Source organism: Poecilia reticulata, chromosome 7, assembly GCF_904066995.2.
Source record: "Poecilia reticulata chromosome 7, P_reticulata-male-v2, whole genome shotgun sequence".
In the NCBI taxonomy this organism is placed as follows: Eukaryota; Metazoa; Chordata; class Actinopteri; order Cyprinodontiformes; family Poeciliidae; genus Poecilia; species Poecilia reticulata.
This window is the reverse complement of record NC_088836.1, coordinates 34,265,792-34,285,791: the sequence shown is the minus strand read 5'-3', so window position 1 is coordinate 34,285,791 and position 20,000 is coordinate 34,265,792. Positions and strand designations below refer to the sequence as shown.

The 20,000-nt window shown below is 45.3% G+C and overlaps 2 protein-coding genes across 2 annotated transcripts in view; both read right to left on the bottom strand.

Annotated features, from left to right (window-relative positions):
* The window catches only part of LOC103461913 (nucleolar protein 4), an 82,199-nt gene extending 71,036 nt beyond the window's left edge, over positions 1-11,163 (bottom strand). The window contains exon 1 of the mRNA XM_081609434.1: positions 9,974-11,163. Within this exon, the coding sequence (XP_081465560.1) occupies positions 9,974-10,348 (375 nt within the window). The 5' untranslated portion in view covers positions 10,349-11,163. The remainder of the gene's footprint in view (positions 1-9,973) is intronic.
* A 7,274-nt stretch (positions 11,164-18,437) lies between these two features.
* commd7 (COMM domain containing 7) overlaps positions 18,438-20,000 on the bottom strand; it is a 6,337-nt gene continuing 4,774 nt past the window's right edge. The window contains exons 6-9 of the mRNA XM_081609433.1: positions 19,521-19,611; positions 19,123-19,172; positions 18,982-19,030; positions 18,438-18,708 (exon numbers count right to left, since the gene is read on the bottom strand). Coding sequence (XP_081465559.1) covers positions 18,632-18,708; positions 18,982-19,030; positions 19,123-19,172; positions 19,521-19,611 — 267 coding nt within the window. The 3' untranslated portion in view covers positions 18,438-18,631. The remainder of the gene's footprint in view (positions 18,709-18,981; positions 19,031-19,122; positions 19,173-19,520; positions 19,612-20,000) is intronic.

The window sequence follows — 20,000 nt, the reverse complement described above, 5'->3', positions numbered from 1 at the left end:
GCCCTGCACTGTAGTCCACTTCCTGCCTTTGAAGCGGTCTCCAGTCCGCTTGGCGTTCACATTTGCATTTCAACCAAACCGAGGCTGGTTTGGTTTGATCAGCATTCACATTTTCACAAACGGATCAGGTTTCTAGTTAAACGGACTGGAGTCGGACTAAAGCAGACCAAACCTCACCACCCAATGGCGCTGGACTACAGCTCAGAGCATTCTGGGTAAATACAACCAAGACAAACGAGCTAGCCTAGCGTTAGCAACAGAAACAGCTGGTGGTTTTTAGCCAAACACAATCCTACAACCGCTAAAATCTGACGCTACTCAATTTCTGTTCAACAAGGAAGTTGCACTCAGTGTCTTCAAAGACTTTTGTGTCTTTTCCTTCAGTGATTCTTGGTGTAGCGCCCCCACAGGTGAGGAGGGGAACAGGTTGCTCAAATTTAGTTGTTTTGACTCAGAAAATGTAACAAATGTTGCAATTTTGGTTCCAATGGACCTTACCACAGGGGCCGCGTTTCATTGGCTAATGCCCATTTTACATCACAGCGCAGCTACCACGTGCGTGACCGTCTCACAAACACAAGCTACGGTAGTAAACATGCTAATGTGGACTAGCAGACCGGCACAAAGTTTTTGTGTCAGGACTCGATAAAGAATGGTTCTCCACCATCAGTGGGGTATCTGTACAGACGATGTCAGGTATCCTGATCGTGTTTGTGGAACTAAAATTCAGATTTCCAAAATCTGAACCGGAAAGCCTTGCTTGGATCAAAGCTTGAGCACGACGCATTTGCAGCTCGACCGTCGTAGGATCAATAAGAACAAAGTATTATTGCTTTGCTTTCTTTGTGTTTAGTGAATAAAAAAATAGTCAATAATAAATACATCCATTATGAAAACCTTTTAGCCAAGTACAGCATAATGGCAGTACCGATACAACTTCTACATCCTGAAGCCTGTCTGTTACAGCCTTACGTTAGCTGAACAGATCAATATGCAACGTGTACCGTATCTGACATACATTAAAGATTTTATTTCACCTGAAAAGGCTTTTTGCTAAACTGTAATCGTGTTAGCCACGCTAGCTTTTACTAAACTGTAATCGTGTTAGCCACGCTAGCTTTTACTAAACTGTAATCGTGTTAGCCACGCTAGCTTTTACTAAACTGTAATCGTGTTAGCCACGCTAGCTTTTACTAAACTGTAATCGTGTTAGCCACGCTAGCTTTTACTAAACTGTAATCGTGTTAGCCACGCTAGCTTTTACTAAACTGTAATTGTGTTAGCCACGCTAGCACAGAGTACCGCGTATCAGGCCTAGGCACATTCGAACCCTCTAAACCCAGAATGTCCGACTCACCCAGCCTTGCAAGAACAACAGGCATCAGTGATCTTGTCCACAGATATATTTATGCTGGGGGTCTGAGGATCTGCTGTTTTCCTCATCGACTGGTAGCATTTAGCTGCAACTCGCACAATGCTGGAGGCATCGCGTGGCTCAAACACCTTGATGTCAGAGTACACTAAAGATGACATGAACTTGTTGGTTCCATTGTTGTGGCTGATACTTTGTGAAAATCCGGCAGAAATGCTAAACTAATCGACTCAGAAATACTCTGTAGAGAGTCAGTCGAAACGAAAGACGCCATGTTTACATGGAAGCTAAGCAACGCGTGGTTTGTTTGTGAGACATGCAGCCATGTGGGACTTCAGAGGGCGTTTCTGGGCGGAGCTTGGTTAGGGCCATTGAACCGAATCTGCTGGACTGCGACACCCTAAGGCCAGGCGTCCACTGAAACAAAGCTTACTGGACTATAAATTGTTTTAAGACGTTTTCAAGTAATGGCAAAATAATGAAGCAGCAGATTGTCAAAGATCAAACAACTTTAAATTCTAATGAACATTTAACACTGGAACTGGAAGACATTTTAAACGTCCTAAATTAACACCAATAAAACCAATTCTGAAGTCTCTGAACAAATGAAGAGCCAGCTGAGAACAACTGAAGACTTTTAGACAATTTTTGGCAGAAACAGAAAAAAGCTAAATTACGCAAATGAAAATTATTGAGTTTGTTTTAATTCATGATGAGATTCACTTGGTTTTTAACCGACTGCAACAGGCCAACCTGCAACTTTTAAATCTTTCCGTGTGAAGCAGGAGCACCTGGAGAAAACCACCGTGTCCTTCCGGGATTCAAACCCACGGCCCCCAGCAGCGAGCGCTCCGCCTCTCCACCTCTCCACCCCTCCGCCTCTCCACCCCTCCACCCCTCCACCTCTCTACCTCTCCACCTCTCCACCTCTCCACCCCTCCGCCTCTCCACCCCTCCACCCCTCCACCCCTCCACCTCTCTACCTCTCCACCTCTCCACCCCTCCACCTCTCAACCCACCTCTCCACCCCTCCACCCCTCCACCTCTCCACCCCTCCACCTCTCCACCCCTCCACCTCTCCACCCCTCCACCTCTCCACCTCTCCACCCCTCCACCCCTCCGCCTCTCCACCCCTCCACCCTCCACCCCTCCACCTCTCCACCCCTCCTCCTCTCCACCCCTCCACCTCTCCACCTCTCCACCCCTCCACCCCTCCACCTCTCCACCCCTCCACCTCTCCACCCCTCCACCTCTCAACCCACCTCTCCACCCCTCCACCCCTCCACCTCTCCACCCCTCCCCCTCTCCCCTCTCCACCCCTCCACCTCTCCACCCCTCCACCTCTCAACCCACCTCTCCACCCCTCCACCCCTCCACCTCTCCACCCCTCCACCTCTCTACCTCTCCACCCCTCCACCTCTCCACCCCTCCACCTCTCCACCCCTCCACCTCTCCACCCCTCCACCTCTCCACCCCTCCGCCTCTCCGCCCCTCCACCCCTCCACCTCTCCGCCTCTCCACCCCTCCGCCTCTCCACCCCTCCACCGCTCCACCCCTCCGCCTCTCCACCCCTCCACCTCTCTACCTCTCCAGCCCTCCACCGCTCCACCCCTCCACCTCTCCACCCCTCCACCTCTCCACCCCTCCACCTCTCCACCCCTCCACCTCTCCACCCCTCCACCCCTCTACCTCTCCACCCCTCTACCTCTCCACCTCTCCACCCCTCCACCCCTCCACCCCTCCACCTCTCCACCCCTCCACCCCTCCACCCCTCCACCCCTCCACCTCTCCACCCCTCTACCTCTCCGCCTCTCCACCCCTCCACCTCTCCACCCCTCCGCCTCTCCACCCCTCCGCCTCTCCACCCCTCCACCCCTCCGCCTCTCCACCCCTTCGCCTCTCCACCTCTCCGCCCCTCCGCCTCTCCACCTCTCCGCCTCTCCACCTCTCCACCCCTCCGCCCCTCCACCCCTCCACCCCTCCGCCCCTCCACCCCTCCGCCTCTCCACCCCTCCGCCTCTCCACTTCTCCACCCCTCCACCTCTCCACCCCTCCGCCTCTCCACCCCTCCACCTCTCCACCCCTCCACCCCTCCGCCTCTCCACCCCTTCGCCTCTCCACCTCTCCGCCCCTCCGCCTCTCCACCTCTCCGCCTCTCCACCTCTCCACCCCTCCGCCTCTCCACCCCTCCGCCTCTCCACCTCTCCACTTCTCCGCCCCTCCACCTCTCCACCCCTCCACCTCTCCACCTCTCCGCCTCTCCACCTCTCCACCCCTCCGCCTCTCCACCCCTCCACCTCTCCACCTCTCCGCCTCTCCACTTCTCCGCCCCTCCACCTCTCCACCCCTCCGCCTCTCCACCCCTCCGCCCCTCCACCTCTCCACCCCTCCACCTCTCCACCCCTCCGCCCCTCCACCTCTCCACCCCTCCACCTCTCCACCCCTCCACCTCTCCACCCCTCCGCCCCTCCACCTCTCCACCCCTCCACCCCTCCGCCTCTCCACCCCTCCACCTCTCCAGCCCTCCACCTCTCCACCTCTCCACCCCTCCACCCCTCCGCCTCTCCACCCCTTCGCCTCTCCGCCCCTCCGCCCGCCGCCTCTCCACCTCTCCGCCTCTCCACCTCTCCACCCCTCCGCCTCTCCACCCCTCCGCCTCTCCACCTCTCCACTTCTCCGCCCCTCCACCTCTCCACCCCTCCACCTCTCCACCTCTCCGCCTCTCCACCTCTCCACCCCTCCGCCTCTCCACCCCTCCACCTCTCCACCTCTCCGCCTCTCCACTTCTCCGCCCCTCCACCTCTCCACCCCTCCGCCTCTCCACCCCTCCGCCCCTCCACCTCTCCACCCCTCCACCTCTCCACCCCTCCGCCCCTCCACCTCTCCACCCCTCCACCTCTCCACCTCTCCACCCCTCCGCCCCTCCACCTCTCCACCCCTCCACCCCTTCGCCTCTCCACCCCTCCACCTCTCCAGCCCTCCACCTCTCCACCTCTCCACCCCTCCACCCCTCCGCTCCTCCCCAGAAAACCATTTCTGTTCCTTCTGTAAAAATGATCTCCTCTTTCCTCTCTGATTGTTTTCACCTCCACAAATTACCGCGTGTCAGCTTTTCATTTCCCATCTCGTTCTGACCCAATATTCCCGCCTCACCATTTCCAAACCAGCCTGTTGCTAGGATACGCTCTGAGCCCCCCCCCTCCCTCCTCCATCATCACCGCCGGCCTTCGTCCTCATCCAAACAGAAACCCTGACGCATGAACACATCCGGAAATCAAACTTTATCCTGTCAACACGTTTTTCTGCAAAGTGAAAAACTCCTCCAGAGAAACCGGTACGTCTTCAGAATGTGAGTTTTCTATATTTATTAAAGGGGAAATAAACTTTTTCAGCTTTAATCATGTTAGAAAACAGAACTGGGGTGTTGCTTTGATGCTTTCATGCAATCAAAAGCTTTAATCTCCATGGCAACCATTCGCCTGTCCAAAACACCTGGGTGGATCTAGCCCCGCCTTCAAGGAGTAAGCTCCTCCCCCTCTGAGCTCCTTCAGACTAGCCTGCAGCGATTAGCAACCAGCTGGTGGTCGTTATAGGAGCTGCTGCTCTTCAGCGCTAAAACGTTGAAGAGTTAACAGAGGAGCCATGTTGGGACGACTTCCTGAAGGTTCAGAGAAGTATTTAAAGAGACAGCAGCCAATTTCAAGGCGATAAATTACAAAGTAATATTTCTTTTAAGTCACATTTCATGTAGTATTTTTATAGTAACTGAAGGTAACACAGTGACTTTATTGTGCTGTAAAATGGCCGTCATGTCAACACATGACACTGCCCCTTTAAATCTGTCTGCATGTTGTGAGACAGATAATCTGTGAAAAGATCAACTTCCTCTCCCTCCTCTTCCTCCTCCTCCTCCTCCTCTTACTCCTCTTCCTCGTCGTCCTCCTCCTCCCCCTCCTCCCCCTCCTCTTCCTCCTCCTCTTCCTCCTCCTCCTTGTCCTCCTCCTCTTCCTCCTCTTCCTCCTCCTCCTCGTCCTCCTCCTCTTCCTCCTCCTCCTCCTCTTCCTCCTCCTCGTCGTCCTCCTCCTCCCCCTCCTCTTCCTCCTCCTCCTCCTCCTCCTCCCCCTCCTCTTCCTCATCGTCCTCCTCCTCCTCTTACTCCTCCTCCTCGTCCTCCTCCTCCCCCTCCTCCTCTTACTCCTCCTCCTCCTCCTCCTCCTCCTCCTCCTCCTCCTCCTCCTCCTCCTCCTCCTCCTCTTACTCCTCCTCCTCGTCCTCCTCCTCTTCCTCCTCCTCCTCCTCTTACTCCTCCTCCCCTCCTCCTCCCCCTCCTCCTCTTACTCCTCCTCCTCCCCCCTCCTCTTACTCCTCCTCTTACTCCTCCCCTCCTCCTCCTCTTACTCCTCCTCCTCTTACTCCTCCTCCTCCTCCTCTTCCTCCTCCTCCTCCTCCTCCTCCTCTTCCTCCTCCTCCTCCTCTTACTCCTCCTCCCCCTCCTCCTCCCCCTCCTCCTCTTACTCCTCCTCCTCCCCCTCCTCCTCTTACTCCTCCTCCTCTTTCCTCCTCCTCCTCCTCCTCCTCCTCTTACTCCTCCTCCTCCTCCTCCTCCTCCTCCTCCTCTTACTCCTCCTCCTCCTCCTACTCCTCCTCCTCGTCCTCCTCCTCTTCCTCCTCCTCCTCCTCTTACTCCTCCTCCTCCTCCTCCTCCTCCTCCTCCTCCTCCTCCTCTTACTCAAATAATTTTTTGTTTAGGAGGAGGAGTAAGAGGAGGAAGAGGAGGGGGAGGAGGACGAGGAGGAGGAGTAAGAGGAGGAGGAGGAAGAAGAGGAGGAGGAGTAAGAGGAGGAAGAGGAGGGGGAGGAGGACGAGGAGGAGGAGTAAGAGGAGGAGGAGGAGGAAGAGGAGGAGGACGAGGAGGAGGAGTAAGAGGAGGAAGAGGAGGGGGAGGAGGACGAGGAGGAGGAGTAAGAGGAGGAGGAGGAGGAAGAGGAGGGGGAGGACGATAAGGAAGAGGAGGAGGAAGAGGAGGAGGACGAGGAGGAGGAGTAAGAGGAGGAAGAGGAGGGGGAGGAGGGGAGGAAGAGGAGGAAGAGGAGGGGGAGGAGGAAGAGGAGGAGGAGTGAAGGTAATTGAAGCCTTGCTGTCTAATTAAGACTCGCGTTAATTTTCTTTTTACCTTGGTCGCCATGGCAACAGCAGGAAACGGAGGGGGAAGGAGAGAGAGAGAGAGAGAGAGAGAGAGAGTGATCATAAAAATAAAAACCATTTTAGCTTCCAGTCCAGTTAAAGGAGCAGCTTTTTCCTCCACGTTAAAATCTCACTTTTTAAACTCCAACAGGAGAGAAAAGCTGTTAAAATGAATTAAATGTGTCGAGTTTTATTATTTTTTTTTTTTTAACAAATAGAACTGCAAAAAAAAAAAAAAAAACGCAAAACCGAAAGTGTTCACCGCAAAAACACTTAATCTCACGAAGCATTTCGGTTTAGTTTCCAGTAAAAATGTTAAATAACTTTTCAGAAAGACAGAGAAGCTCGTTTCAGGTCAATTATTAATAAATATCGATCAAAAGTTAGGAAAAACGTGTTTTTATGAGTGAAATAATGTTGGACTGGATGGAAAAACAACCTTAATGTGTTTTATTCAATCGATTAGGAATAAAACAGCTAATGGGAAATAAAAAACACAGAAACTGAAACAATAGATTCGCTATTTTAGTCAAACTTGTAGAAATAAAATGCAACAAACCGTTTTTGAAGTGGTTCAGAAAATGAAGTTGGGAATTAATAATAATAATAATAATAATAATAATAATAATAATAATAATAATAAATAAAAAAGCATAATGTTGCTGAGAGAACAAAACATAGACTTAGACTGAATAGATCTGAATAAACCTGGCCTTCTAGATCAGGCACATCGTCACTGAAACCCGATCTAGAATTTGTTGTAAATGTTGGGATCAATACAGATATTGATCATCGGTACAGATATTGATCATCGGTACAGATATTGATCATCGGTACAGATATTGATCATCGGTACAGATATTGATCATCGGTACAGATATTGATCATCGGTACAGATATTGATCTACTGACATTAAAACTGCAGCAACTTTTATAAAAATTATTTTATTTACATATTTGTTGAAACTGTCACCACTTTGGTACGAGATAGAAAATCTGCCTTCTCCCAGTGCCAAGTAGAAACAACCAATCAGAGCTCGGAGGCGGGACATGGCGCTGTAAATCACGCATGTGTGCGCGCCACCAGCAGATCCAAAATGCTAAGGCTAGTTATCGTAGCGACGACGGCAGATGAATGGTTTCCCTGTAACCTTAAGTTGATTCTCTGGAATTAGCACATTTATCAGCGCGTTCATGAGAATGATTGACAGCGCTAAGACCCGCCTCCTGGCTCTGATTGGTTGTTTTTGGTCGGGAGCGGTTCATTTCCTCAATGGCAGCTCCGGGAGGATCTTTTCACAGATTATCTGTCTCAGAACAAACCGTCACAACATGGTGAACGTTTTAACAAAAATGTAAAAATTTTTTGTAAAAGTTACAAACTGCAGCCAGACTGCACTGCTAAAAATGCCCAAATAACAGATTCAAATCAATTAATATATTTGCAGTTGAGCTCATGTATATTAGTCAATAATTTAGCACCATCAGTGGGTTTGAATTAAAAATTTAGCTTGTTTTGTCGATATATAGTTTGATGAAAATGCAATAAGTTAATTATAGACTGTAATAAATACGACCTGCCACCAGTTGGAATGACCTGGCGTCTACAAGGTGACTATTGTTAAAAACAAGAGAGTTAGCAGCCATTTGCCTCTTGACCTTTTCTCACTGTTTAACTCTGATTAGGTGTAAGTTTTTGCTTTTATTCCCGATTCGGTCCGGAGCGTGTTCATCGTTTCACGCCTCTGGCTGCATTTTCGTCGTCTCAGCTGAGTAATAAATGGATCATCGTGTCTCGCACCCAGTCGTGCAGGCAGACACACACTTCGCTGGAGTGCAAACACACAGGCTGCCTGATAGACAGTTGCTGCAGGAAGGTCACATCCCTCTCAGTGTGACACATACAGAAGCAAAACAGAACAAACACAGCGATGATTTGAAACATAAATACAGCTGGAAGGAGCAGCGGAGTTCGACTCTCACTCAGAGGAAGAGAACAAAACAAACACGGTTGGTTATAAAAACCTCCAAATTATTGTTTTCTTTAACCTTCCTCTCCTGTTAGCCATTAAAATTCACTTTAATAGCTTAATTCAAACTGATTTGTTTAAACTTGAACGTTGTTTTTGATTTCAACAGGCTGTCACGTCTCACTGCTACCACAAGGTGGCGGCGTTATTTCAAGATCGCTTCAAAATGTCAGATTGAATGCAAATACAGATGCTAGCTAACAGCTAGCAGCTACTAGCTGACAGCTACTAGCTAGCTTCAAATGCAAAATTGCGCAATTATACGTTCAATGAAAACGTAGCTACTAGCTAACAGCTACTAGCTAGCTTCGACATGTCAAATTGCGCAATTATACGTTCAATGGAAAAGCATCTACTAGCTAACAGCTACTAGCTAGCTTCAAATGCAAAATTGCGCAATTATACGTTCAATGAAAACGCAGCTACTAGCTAACAGCTACTAGCTAGCTTCGACATGTCAAATTGCGCAATTATACGTTCAATGGAAACGCAGCTACTAGCTAACAGCTACTAGCTAGCTTCGACATGTCAAATTGCGCAATTATACGTTCAATGGAAACGCAGCTACTAGCTAGCTTCGACATGTCAAATTGCGCAATTATACGTTTAATGGAAACGCAGCTACTAGCTAGCTTCGACATGTCAAATTGCGCAATTATACGTTCAATGGAAACGCAGCTACTAGCTAACAGCTACTAGCTAGCTTCGACATGTCAAATTGCGCAATTATACGTTCAATGGAAACGCAGCTACTAGCTAGCTTCGACATGTCAAATTGCGCAATTATACGTTCAATGGAAACGCAGCTACTAGCTAACAGCTACTAGCTAGCTTCGACATGTGAAACTGCGCAATTATACGTTTAATGGAAGCGCAGCTACTAGCTAACAGCTAACTAGCTTCGACATGTCAAATTGCGCAATTATACGCAGAAACGTAGCTGCTAGATGCAATGACAATAATTCATACAAGTAACAAAAAAAACCCAACAAAATCAGGCAAAAGAACATTTTTTTTCCAAATCAGCTTCTTTCATTGGGAAAGTTCAGGAACTTGAACGGAAACTGCAGGTCCGTGTCTGGTGAATGTTTGGCTAATGTTTGTGTTTCATCCAGACATTTTTCTCCAGTAAGAGTTTAAAGTAAAAGTAGTACAAATACTCCTAAAAGTACATTTAAAATAAGTTACTCAAGCAAAAAAATAACAGAGTAAATGTAACTAGTTACTACCAAACTGTAAAACAAACAGACGGGTCCAATTGGAGCCTAATGAGACAGGTGTTCGCCGTCACCATGGCAACCAGTCCGTTCGTCCACATCATGTGCACACACACACACACACACACCTGAAATGGGACAAACACAAAGAGACAGAAAGGGGAACTAACCGTTGCCTTGATGGGGACGTACAGCACCGGTCCGTCCGGCCCGGTTCGGCCCACCTGGAAGCCCTTGGACCTGACCCAGAATTTGAACTTGGCGTTGATGTGATGATGATGATGATGATGATGGCCGCCGTCCTCCTCGCCCTCCTGCAGCAGCGTCTGGAGGATCCTGTCGTACTTGCGCCGGGTCACGGTCTTGGTCTTCCCGGAGTCCCCGTACGTTTTCAGGCACCAGTCCCGGAATTCCTCGCCCGGAACCGGGTCGCTTCCGGCGGGACTCCGGCTGAACTGCTGGGTCTGGGTCGGCAGCCTGCTGCTGGTGCCGGTGGAGATGGGATCCACGTCTCCAGCAGCACCGGCGGATTTTCTCGTCGTCATAGTGAAATGACCAGATGACCCACTTTTGGAAATTTCTCCGACAAAACTGCAAGTCCGTCCAAAACCGGGGAATATGTATATATGAAAAATAATAATAAAAAACGGATCTAACCCGTGAATTTGTTCCGACTAGTCAATTTGGACCCTCCTCTTCCTCCTCTTCTCTGGTATTTACGCACCAGCTGCGGTGAAGCTCCCCGGCTCGGTTCGGGAGGCTGGTACCGGGACACACCTGTTCGCTCGGCCCGGTCCCGTGGGGGATGCCAGCCAGCGCCTCCCACTCTTCCTCCCGTGAGGAAGACTCTGCTAGTGGAGCCGAGCGGGTCGCATGTTCGGTCCGGTTCGGCCGTCCTCCTCCTCCAGCTGATGGCGGACACCTGTTAGCGTCCCGCTGCGCCTCATTGTTCCCTCCGCCGGGCTGGAGGTGGGAACAGGAAGCGGGTCCTGATCAAGGTACCGTCCACATCCAACTGGGTCCGACCCGGACCGTCCGGCGGGACCCGCACGCGCCACACAGATCTGAGAAGCAGGAAGTGGATGTCAGAGAAATAATCAGGACAAAAAGAAACAGACATGTTAAAACTTAACACGCAACAGGTTTTACTCGGTTCTGAAAACAGAAAAACTTTAATTTACCATTTTTACTGAAAGTATTTATCATCCTGTTTGCTTTTTATGGAGAGCCATTTCAGCCAAAATAAAATAAATAAATAAATGGGTGAAATAAATAAAAAATGAGTAAAATAAATCAAAAAATGAAGAAAAAGAGTGAAACAAATAAAAAAATGTGGTTAAATAAATAATTTAGCTTTTTCATTAACCCAATTTTTCCATTTATTTATTTTTCATATTATCAATTTCTCAATTGATAATATTGAGAAATATTATCAATTGATAATTGATAATATCAATTGATAATTGATATTATCAATTAATTGATATTATCAATTATCAATTGATAATATCAATTGATAATTGATATTATCAATTGATATTGATAATATCAATATCAATCCCTCATATTATCAATTGAGAAATTATCAATTTCTCAATTGATAATATGAGGGAAATTTATTTATTTATTTTATTTTGGCTGAAATGGCTCTCCATATCCGACACGATTAATCGGCTATTTAAATAATCGTCAACTAATAATTATTAGCCAAATAATCTTTAATTCTGCATTAAAGAATTAAATGTTTACTTTCAGTTGAGTAATTTTATTATATTTCTACTCTGGGAAATTTGTGGATTTTCTGGAAAAACACGTTTTAACCCAAACTTCACCAGACACAAACACACAAACTGCAGTTTTTATTAAAGTTTCATTACTTTCTTATTGAAGGAAACTGATTGGGGGGGAAAAAAATCTTTATTATTTGTTGCTTATATGAATTATTGTAATTTTGGTCAGGATTAGGATGATTGTTACGTTTTTAAACGTGTTTTTCCTGACCTGTAAAACTAAAAGTCCAGTAAAAAATCTCATTTTCTGACCAAATAAAAACCCTCTTCTGTTTGATCTTCAGGGTAAAACAACCAGGGGCTGCACAGTGGTGCAGTTGGTAGAGCTGTTGCCTTGCAGCAAGAAGGTTCTGGGTTCGATTCCTGGCCTGGGGTCTTTCTGCATGGAGTCTCCATGTTCTCCCTGTGCATGGTGGGTTTTCTCCAGGTACTCCGGTTTCCTCCCACAGTCCAAAAACATGACTGTCAGGTTAATTGGCTTCTCTAAACCAGTGGTGTCAAAGTCAATTTTATTTTGGGCCGAATCAAAAATCTGAATGTTCTTAAAGGGCCGGTTGCACCAGAATCTATTGATAAAACCAATAAAACTGTTAAAATATCAATAAATAGCTGTTACTCCTGGATTTGTGATTATTTTAGTGTTTAGTTTTGCAATCAAAATGACAGATTTTGTGGTGAAAATTAAGAAATATTTATAATTGTTTTGTTTTTTTTACAGTATTTACGCTAATGTATGATAAATGTGACTCTTTATCACTCGCTGCATCAGTTACGGATTCAATGTTTTTGACCAATTTTGAGAAAATTAGCAGTAAAATCAGGACAAAAATGTGGAAATTTGTTGACTTTGTGTGATTTTTGCAGATTTGTGAAAAACTGGAAGGACTTATTGATGTAATTTGGAGTCCAGAGGGCCACATAAAAAGCTACGGCGGGCCAGATTTGGCCCCCGGGCCTTGAGTTTGACACCTGTGCTCTAAACTGTCCCTAGGTGTGAGTGTGCATGGTTGTGTTGCCCTGCTGGCGACCTGTCCAGGTGACCCCACCTCTCGCCCGAAACGTTGGCTGGAGAGGCAGCAGCAACCCTCCCGACCCCACTGAGGGAAAAAGGGTGCAAGAAAATGGATGGATGGATGGATGGATGGATGGATGGATGGATGGATGGATGGATGGATGGATGGGTAAAACAACCGTTGGGTCTGATCGCCCCAAAGGAGAAACGGGAAAAGAGCGACTCGATCAGCAGGATCAAAATAAACTCGACTTCAGGAAGTGAAAGCAATAAGTTTCAAAACAGTCCAACCTTCTGCTTTCCGCTGTCTTGAGGCACCAACGGCCTCACAGACGACAACAGATTCAATTAAACTCTTATTTTCAAGAAGAAACATGGAGGTTTATGAGTTACTGAAGTTGAAAATGTGGAAGAAAGTTTGGAGAAAAAATATCTGAGTTTGAAAAACATTTTTGAGATTGAGCTCAGAAACTTTCTAGAGAAAAAAAAAAATCAAGGAAATTTCCAAATTTGAAAAGGCAAAAACATTTTCTAGAAAAAAACTCTGATATTTTGAGATTACTCTCAGAAATTTTAAAGAAAAAAACGTGGAATTTCAAGAGTTTAAAAAGTGAAATATTAGCTTGAAAAAACAACTCAGAAATTTTGAGACTGATCCAGGAAGTTTTCCAGAAAAACAAAACAATTTTAGGAGTTTGAAAAGTTGAAAATTTGCTGGAAAACTATGAAATTTTCAAATTAATCTCAGAAATTTTCTAGAAAAAACGTGGAAATTTCAGAGTTGCAGAAAGGCAAAAACTTTGTCGTACTTTACGTTTTACATTGTAAATAAATGAACAGTCTCGATCTGCATCAAACCTGGATCATTTTTGACCGCTTAAAACCCGTCCAAAGGCCACAAATGGCCCCTGAGCCGCGCGTTGGACAACCCTGACCTGGACAAGCCTTTTCATGAGCGACTTTAATTTAATTTCTTACTCAACAGAACCAGAATAATTGGGAAACTCAGTAGATCACAAACGTAAACGCAGAGCAACCATCTGCTCTGCATGTGGAGCCTGATGCTCATCTGTGTCCCTCAGGGGAAAGAAACACAAAAAAGCACCGGCGAGACACACACCTGGTCACACACACACACACACACACACACACACACACACACACACACACACACACACACACACACACACACACACACACAGGACCCGGATGGCTCTGCTGGTTGCCATGGCGCCAGTCAGCTGGAGGGAGAGAGTGTGGGCGTCGGTTAAGAGGTCTGGCTGGGACCCGAACCGAGCCGCCGAACCTGCAAACGCACAACAACAACAACAACAACAACAACAAAACGGGCGCAGAGGGACGAAAATCAAAACGGCTGCAAACATAACAACACCAGCAGGTTTACTAAACAACCAGGGAGCCGTTGATCGTTCACCAGTAACGAGGTGAATGTGTGTAAAAACACCTAAAGATTAATTCATCTGCGTTTGCAGAAGCCAACGCTGAAAGTTCGGATTATCTGTAGAAACTCCGAGTTAACCGGATTTTCCTGGGGTAAAAATAACGTAACACACAAACTCTGCCAGCCTGGATGAGGGTAAAGTTTTAAAAACATTTCTGAAACTAAACACTGAGCTGCAAACTGGATATTTAGTCTGCAAGCTCATTGTTTTAGCTGTGTGAAGCCGACACCACACCCACGTCAAAAAAAAAAATCCAGCAAATGGTCTGAATGGTTTGTGCTGCGTTTGTGCCGTTAAAACTGTCGTTTGTGCAGCTTTGGCTTCTGAGATATTAAAAGTCATAATTTTGGCCGATGACGTCACCGCCACCCCATCTTTCTCCAAAACAAACCAAAGATGTTTAGTTTGTTAGTGCTTCGTTTGTGCAGCTTTGGCTTCTGAGATATTAAAAGTTATTTTTTTAGGTGATCCAGAGTTCACCATCCCCCCATCTTTCTCCAAAACAAACCAAAGTGGGTTACTTCGTTTAAACTCTTCTGATTTTCAGCTGTTATGTACCTTCTTTTGTTTTGAACTTCAATAAAGATTTAGAACAAGAAGAAATGTGTCTCATTTCAAGAAATGTTTTAAGATATCAATGTTTTCTCACCAATATGGCGTTTTTTCTCTCTCTCTGTGTATATACAAAAAAAAAAATTCCCTTCTCACCCTCCGCGGGTGGTCTGTTTCATCCTCTGAGCTCGGGTCCTCTACCAGAGGCCTGGGAGCTTGAGGGTTCTGCGCAGTATCTTGGCTGTGCCTAGAACTGCACATTTCTGGACTGAGATGTCTGATGTTGTTCCTGGGATCTGTTTGAGCCACTGCTCCAGTTTGGGGGTGACTGTCTGCCCCGAGGGCCCCGATGACCACAGGCACCACTGTGGTCTTCACCTTCCAGGTCTTTTCCAGTTCCTCCCTGAGGCCCTGGTATTTCTCCAATTTCTCATGCTTGCCTAAGGGTCTTGCCTAAGGTGGGTCCTTAGGCAAGACCCTTGGAGCTATATAGCCTACCTCATACCATGAGAGACACAAATAAGCATGACATGCCGGCTCAGACGTCGCCCGGTCAAACAAGGTCTGCGTCAGGTGCTGGGGGACCAGAGCACCCTGATGAAAAGTGGGCTACTGGAACAAGACGGAAATGGGCGAGATATATATATATATATATATATATATATATATATATATGCAGCCGTGACCCTAACTAATGTGTATAACCTGTTAACTGAGCTCTGGTTTCCGAGGTTTTCTGACTTTCTGCTGATCACGCAGCAAACGGGTAAAAATAATAATAATAACAATAAAAAAGTCCGTAGCTAACATGCTAGTTGCTTGAGCAAAGTTTTTTGCAGAGTAAACCGGAAGTGCGTCACTGGTTCAACGAAGTTCATCCAAGTAATGTTACTTAATATTTAGTAAATATATTTTAAATGCAACAATTTTCATTTTATCCCATTTCTGACATTAAATGCGTACGGGCTTCAAGGATCTTTAAAAGCACAGAAAGTTTGTTGCTTGCTAATGAAGCTAAATATTTAGCTTTGATAGTTTGGGGCTAAATATATAGCATGCTAACTATAAATGTAGCCAAAAATTTGCTTTGTAAACTAAACATTTAGAATGCTAATTAAATATTTTGTTTAAAGTTACGTGTTTAGTTTCAGGGTAAATACTTTGGTACCTAAATATTTAGCAAAAAAAAAAAAAGTATTAAGTTGACTAAAAATGTATAACTTCAAACTAAACATTTATAAATGGAGAAAATGTTATTTTGAAAGTTTAACCGCCATTTTTTCTCTCTAAATAATCATAATTATTTAACTGAGTTAAATCAAATGTTTCACCAAGTTCCTGCTGCAGTTTCCGCTCTGATCTCAGAACCTTCGGTCAGTGGCGCCCTCTGGTGGCCACAAACAGGCGCTGCGTGGTTTGCCATCATCCTTTCTTTTTCCTTTCCTTCTTCCATTACTTTCTTCCTTTTTTCCTCTTCCTTCATTTCCAGCCTCTTTTCTTTTTCCTTTCCAGCAGCACCAAAACAGCATGTGCAGTTATTCTAGTTGAATGTTGCGTTTATTATTTTTATGTTTTATCTTTCATCTTTAATCCATTTATTTCGATTCAGGTTTGTCCATCAATCAGCAAAACAAACAAAAGTGATCAACTTTGGCTGGAATTGGGTGTTTTTTTTTTTTACTCCAAATTAAGGAAAATAGAGGTAAAATAAACGGAATCTGCCGCTGGGCTCAAACTGAACGTTTCCTGCAGGCTCAGGTGTGCGGCCAAGATAGCGGGTTTTATGGCTGAATGGCGCAAATACATCGGGGAGGAAACATGTCTATACATCCAGCAGGAGGAAGTCTGCGGTCGGACTTTGTCCCGCTGGTCTAACCGGCCGCATCGGGACCGGAAAGCCAACGGAAAAACTCACAAAGAGGAACTGAAGACAGAAGGAAGAAACTCGGGACTCACCGATACGCGGGCGTTTCTTTGAGAAATGGAGCCATTGTTTCCATTTTACGCTGTTTGACCCGCAGTTTATGCTGCAGGGGGAAAGTTTGCAACATTTCCAAAGGTTTTCCTCATGTGTTTTAGTCACAATTTAAAGAAAAACGGAGGCGGAACCGTACAAATTTACGCAAATCTTCGTTTATATTCCGCTGTCAGAAAAAATTTCGCAACTGCGGTATTTGAATTGAATTGTAAACGCAATTAAAATCAGTCAAGCTATTAAAAAACATGTTGCGCCATAATTCAACTATCCTGTTGTCTTTGTGAGATGCGGAAACGTGTTTCCATCGCAGTTTTGCGGGGGAAAAGAGAAAATTTCGATACAGCCAAAACGCCAGCTGGTAGCTACTGGTACCAGAAACTGGTAGTTGCTACCAGTAACTACCAGTTTCTGGTAGTAGCTACCAGTAACTGGTAGCTACTACCAGAAACTGGTATCAACTACCAGTAGCTGGTAGCAGTTACTGGTAGCAGTAACTACCAGTTTCTGGTAGTAGCTACCAGTAACTGGTAGCTACTACCAGAAACTGGTATCAACTACCAGTAGCTGGTAGCAGTTACTGGTAGCAGTAACTACCAGTTTCTGGTAGTAGCTACCAGTAACTGCTACCAGTAACTGCTACCAGTAACTGGTAGCAGTTACTGGTAGCTACTACCAGAAACTGGTGCTACCAGTAACTGCTACCAGTAACTGGTAGCTGCTACCAGTAACTGCTACCAGCTACTGGTAGTTGATACCAGTAACTGTTACCAGTAACTGCTACCAGTAACTGGTAGCTGCTACCAGTAACTGCTACCAGTTACTGGTAGCAGTTACTGGTAACTGCTACCAGCTACTACCAGAAACTACCAGTTTCTGGTAGTAGCTACCAGTAACTGCTACCAGTAACTACTACCAGTAACTGGTAGCTGCTACCAGTAACTGGTAGCAGTTACTGGTAGCAGTTACTGGTAGCTGCTACCAGTAACTGGTAGTTGCTACCAATAACTGCTACCAGTAACTGGTAGCTGCTACCAGTAACTACCAGTTACTGGTAGTAGCTACCAGTAACTACCAGTTTCTGGTAGTAGCTACCAGTAACTGCTACCAGTAACTACCAGTTTCTGGTAGCAGCTACCAGTAACTACCAGTTTCTGGTAGCAGCTACCAGTAACTACCAGTTTCTGGTAGCAGCTACCAGTAACTGGTACCAGTTACTGGTAGCTGCTACCTCCATCTCATGAAGGTACAAGCTGCTAGGTAAACGCAGGTGCTAGCTAGCTGCTTGCTACGGACTAGCTTCGTACCAGCATTTAGTTGAAATAAATTAAAATTTGATTTTTGATCAGTACTAGCGCTGAGATGGGCTTTTTATCGAAACCATTTTATTTCACAAAACTGCAATGGAAACAGATTTTTGCGTCAGACGGTCAAAAACCCGGAAGTTGCCACATGCGTAAACCACGAAGAAGACAACAGGAAGTAGTTGGATGGTGGCGCGGCAGATATTTAATAACTTGTTGCAAACAAACTTATTCACGTGTGATTTTAATTTCGTTTCATATTTAATACAAACACCGCAAATGTGAAAAGTGTTTTTTGACATTAGCAAAATAAAAAATTTTGTAATGGAAACACAGCTACTGTGTAAATAATTAATTTAATTTACTGTTTGATAACTCGGATCAATCAGAATGAATGTGTGATTGAATTTTTTTTTTTTTGTAAAGTGCTTTGAGACATTTTTGCGATTTGCCGTTATTTAAATAAGTAAAATATAATAATTTTTACAGTATAAATTTGTTAATTAATCCAGAAGGTTCAGAGTAATAATCTTCAATCTGACAAAACAGTTTCATTTTTAATTGTATTTATCATCAGATTAAGTACAAACGTTTGGCAGTTATTCAAACACACAGGCCCGCGCGCACACACACACACACACACACACACACACACACGCACACACACACACACGCGCACACACACACACACACACACACACACACACACACACACACACACACACACACACTTCAAACAAAGCACTCCATGCTGGCCTTCGCTCTCTCCATCTCATGCAGGAAGTTGTAAAACTGAGGAAGTGTCAGTTCTGGAGGAAACGACAAAAGGAGACAGATTTGGGTGAAAAATATAAATATTGGTCAGAAAAATGGTGAAAAAGTTGCTTCTAATTTTCCAAAAGAAATCAAGTAAAAAAATAATGAAGCACTTTGGAGATTACAGAGAAATTTACCACTTTTTATCACTTTAAATTTTTATTTTATTGGGATTTCGTGTGATTAACCAACTTTGTTGTTGATCTCATAAAATCCAAATAAATGTGAATTTTATTGAAGAAATCAGTCTTAAAATAGAGACTCACCCATGAAAACATTCTCAGTCGAGTTTCCCTTCCTCACCACCAGCTTCAGCTGCAGGACAGACAGCAGAGGGACGTTTGGGGTGAAATAAAAATAAGACATGAAAAACCTCACAACTTTGGATCGTTTTCCGAAAGTTTTACCTGCAGAAAAATGTTTCCCACTTTCTGAATCTCACTGGTGCCGACAGTCACTGGGAACGAGAGAAAACGTCCCAGTTTGAGTCAGAAAACGAACTGGGTTCAACAATTTACCAGAAACAGGATTCAAGGAAGGAAGGAAATGATTTAAGAAACAAAAAAATAATGAAGAAAAGAAAGAAAGAGAAAATACTGAATGGATGAATGAAATACAAATGCAGAAAAATCCAGATTTTTCCAGAAACTCTGCAAATACTTCTAATTATTTCACCCTTTTGTTTTTATCTGCAGATCATAAAATCCTCAACCATTTGGCGGCCATGTTTCTTCTGACAGGAGCCAACGACGATGTTCTGCAGCGGCAGAATATTTTCGTTTCGCTGCGATTTGAGTCGTCTCACCTCCAAACTTCCACTCCATGTCGACCAGCTGGTTGACCATCAGCGTCTGTCCCACCGCCAGCCTGGACAGCGCAGCATAATGCTGCCCCCACTGCAGCACACAGAGGAACAAGACGGCCGCCCTCAGCACACCTCAACACTGTGATGCAGCTACGTTAGCTTATTTAGCTAGGATTAGCTACAGTAGCTACACTAGCATCAGTAAAATGTGGTTTTAAACAACCAGACTGTTGGATTTGGCTGATAAATTGTTTTCAGATGCTCATATTCACTCCTTCACACGTGCTAATGATGCTAAAACACAGCTAGCTCATCAGTTTGAGCAAAACAAAGAGAAAACCTGTCAAAAATGTAATGATAAATTTTTACTTTTCAGGCTGTTAAAGCTTTTTGCTACAGCGGCGTTTTAGGGTCAATGCAAATAAAAAAAGCAGGAAAACTTACAAGGAAGTTTCTGAGTTTGAAAAGGCAAAAAACAGC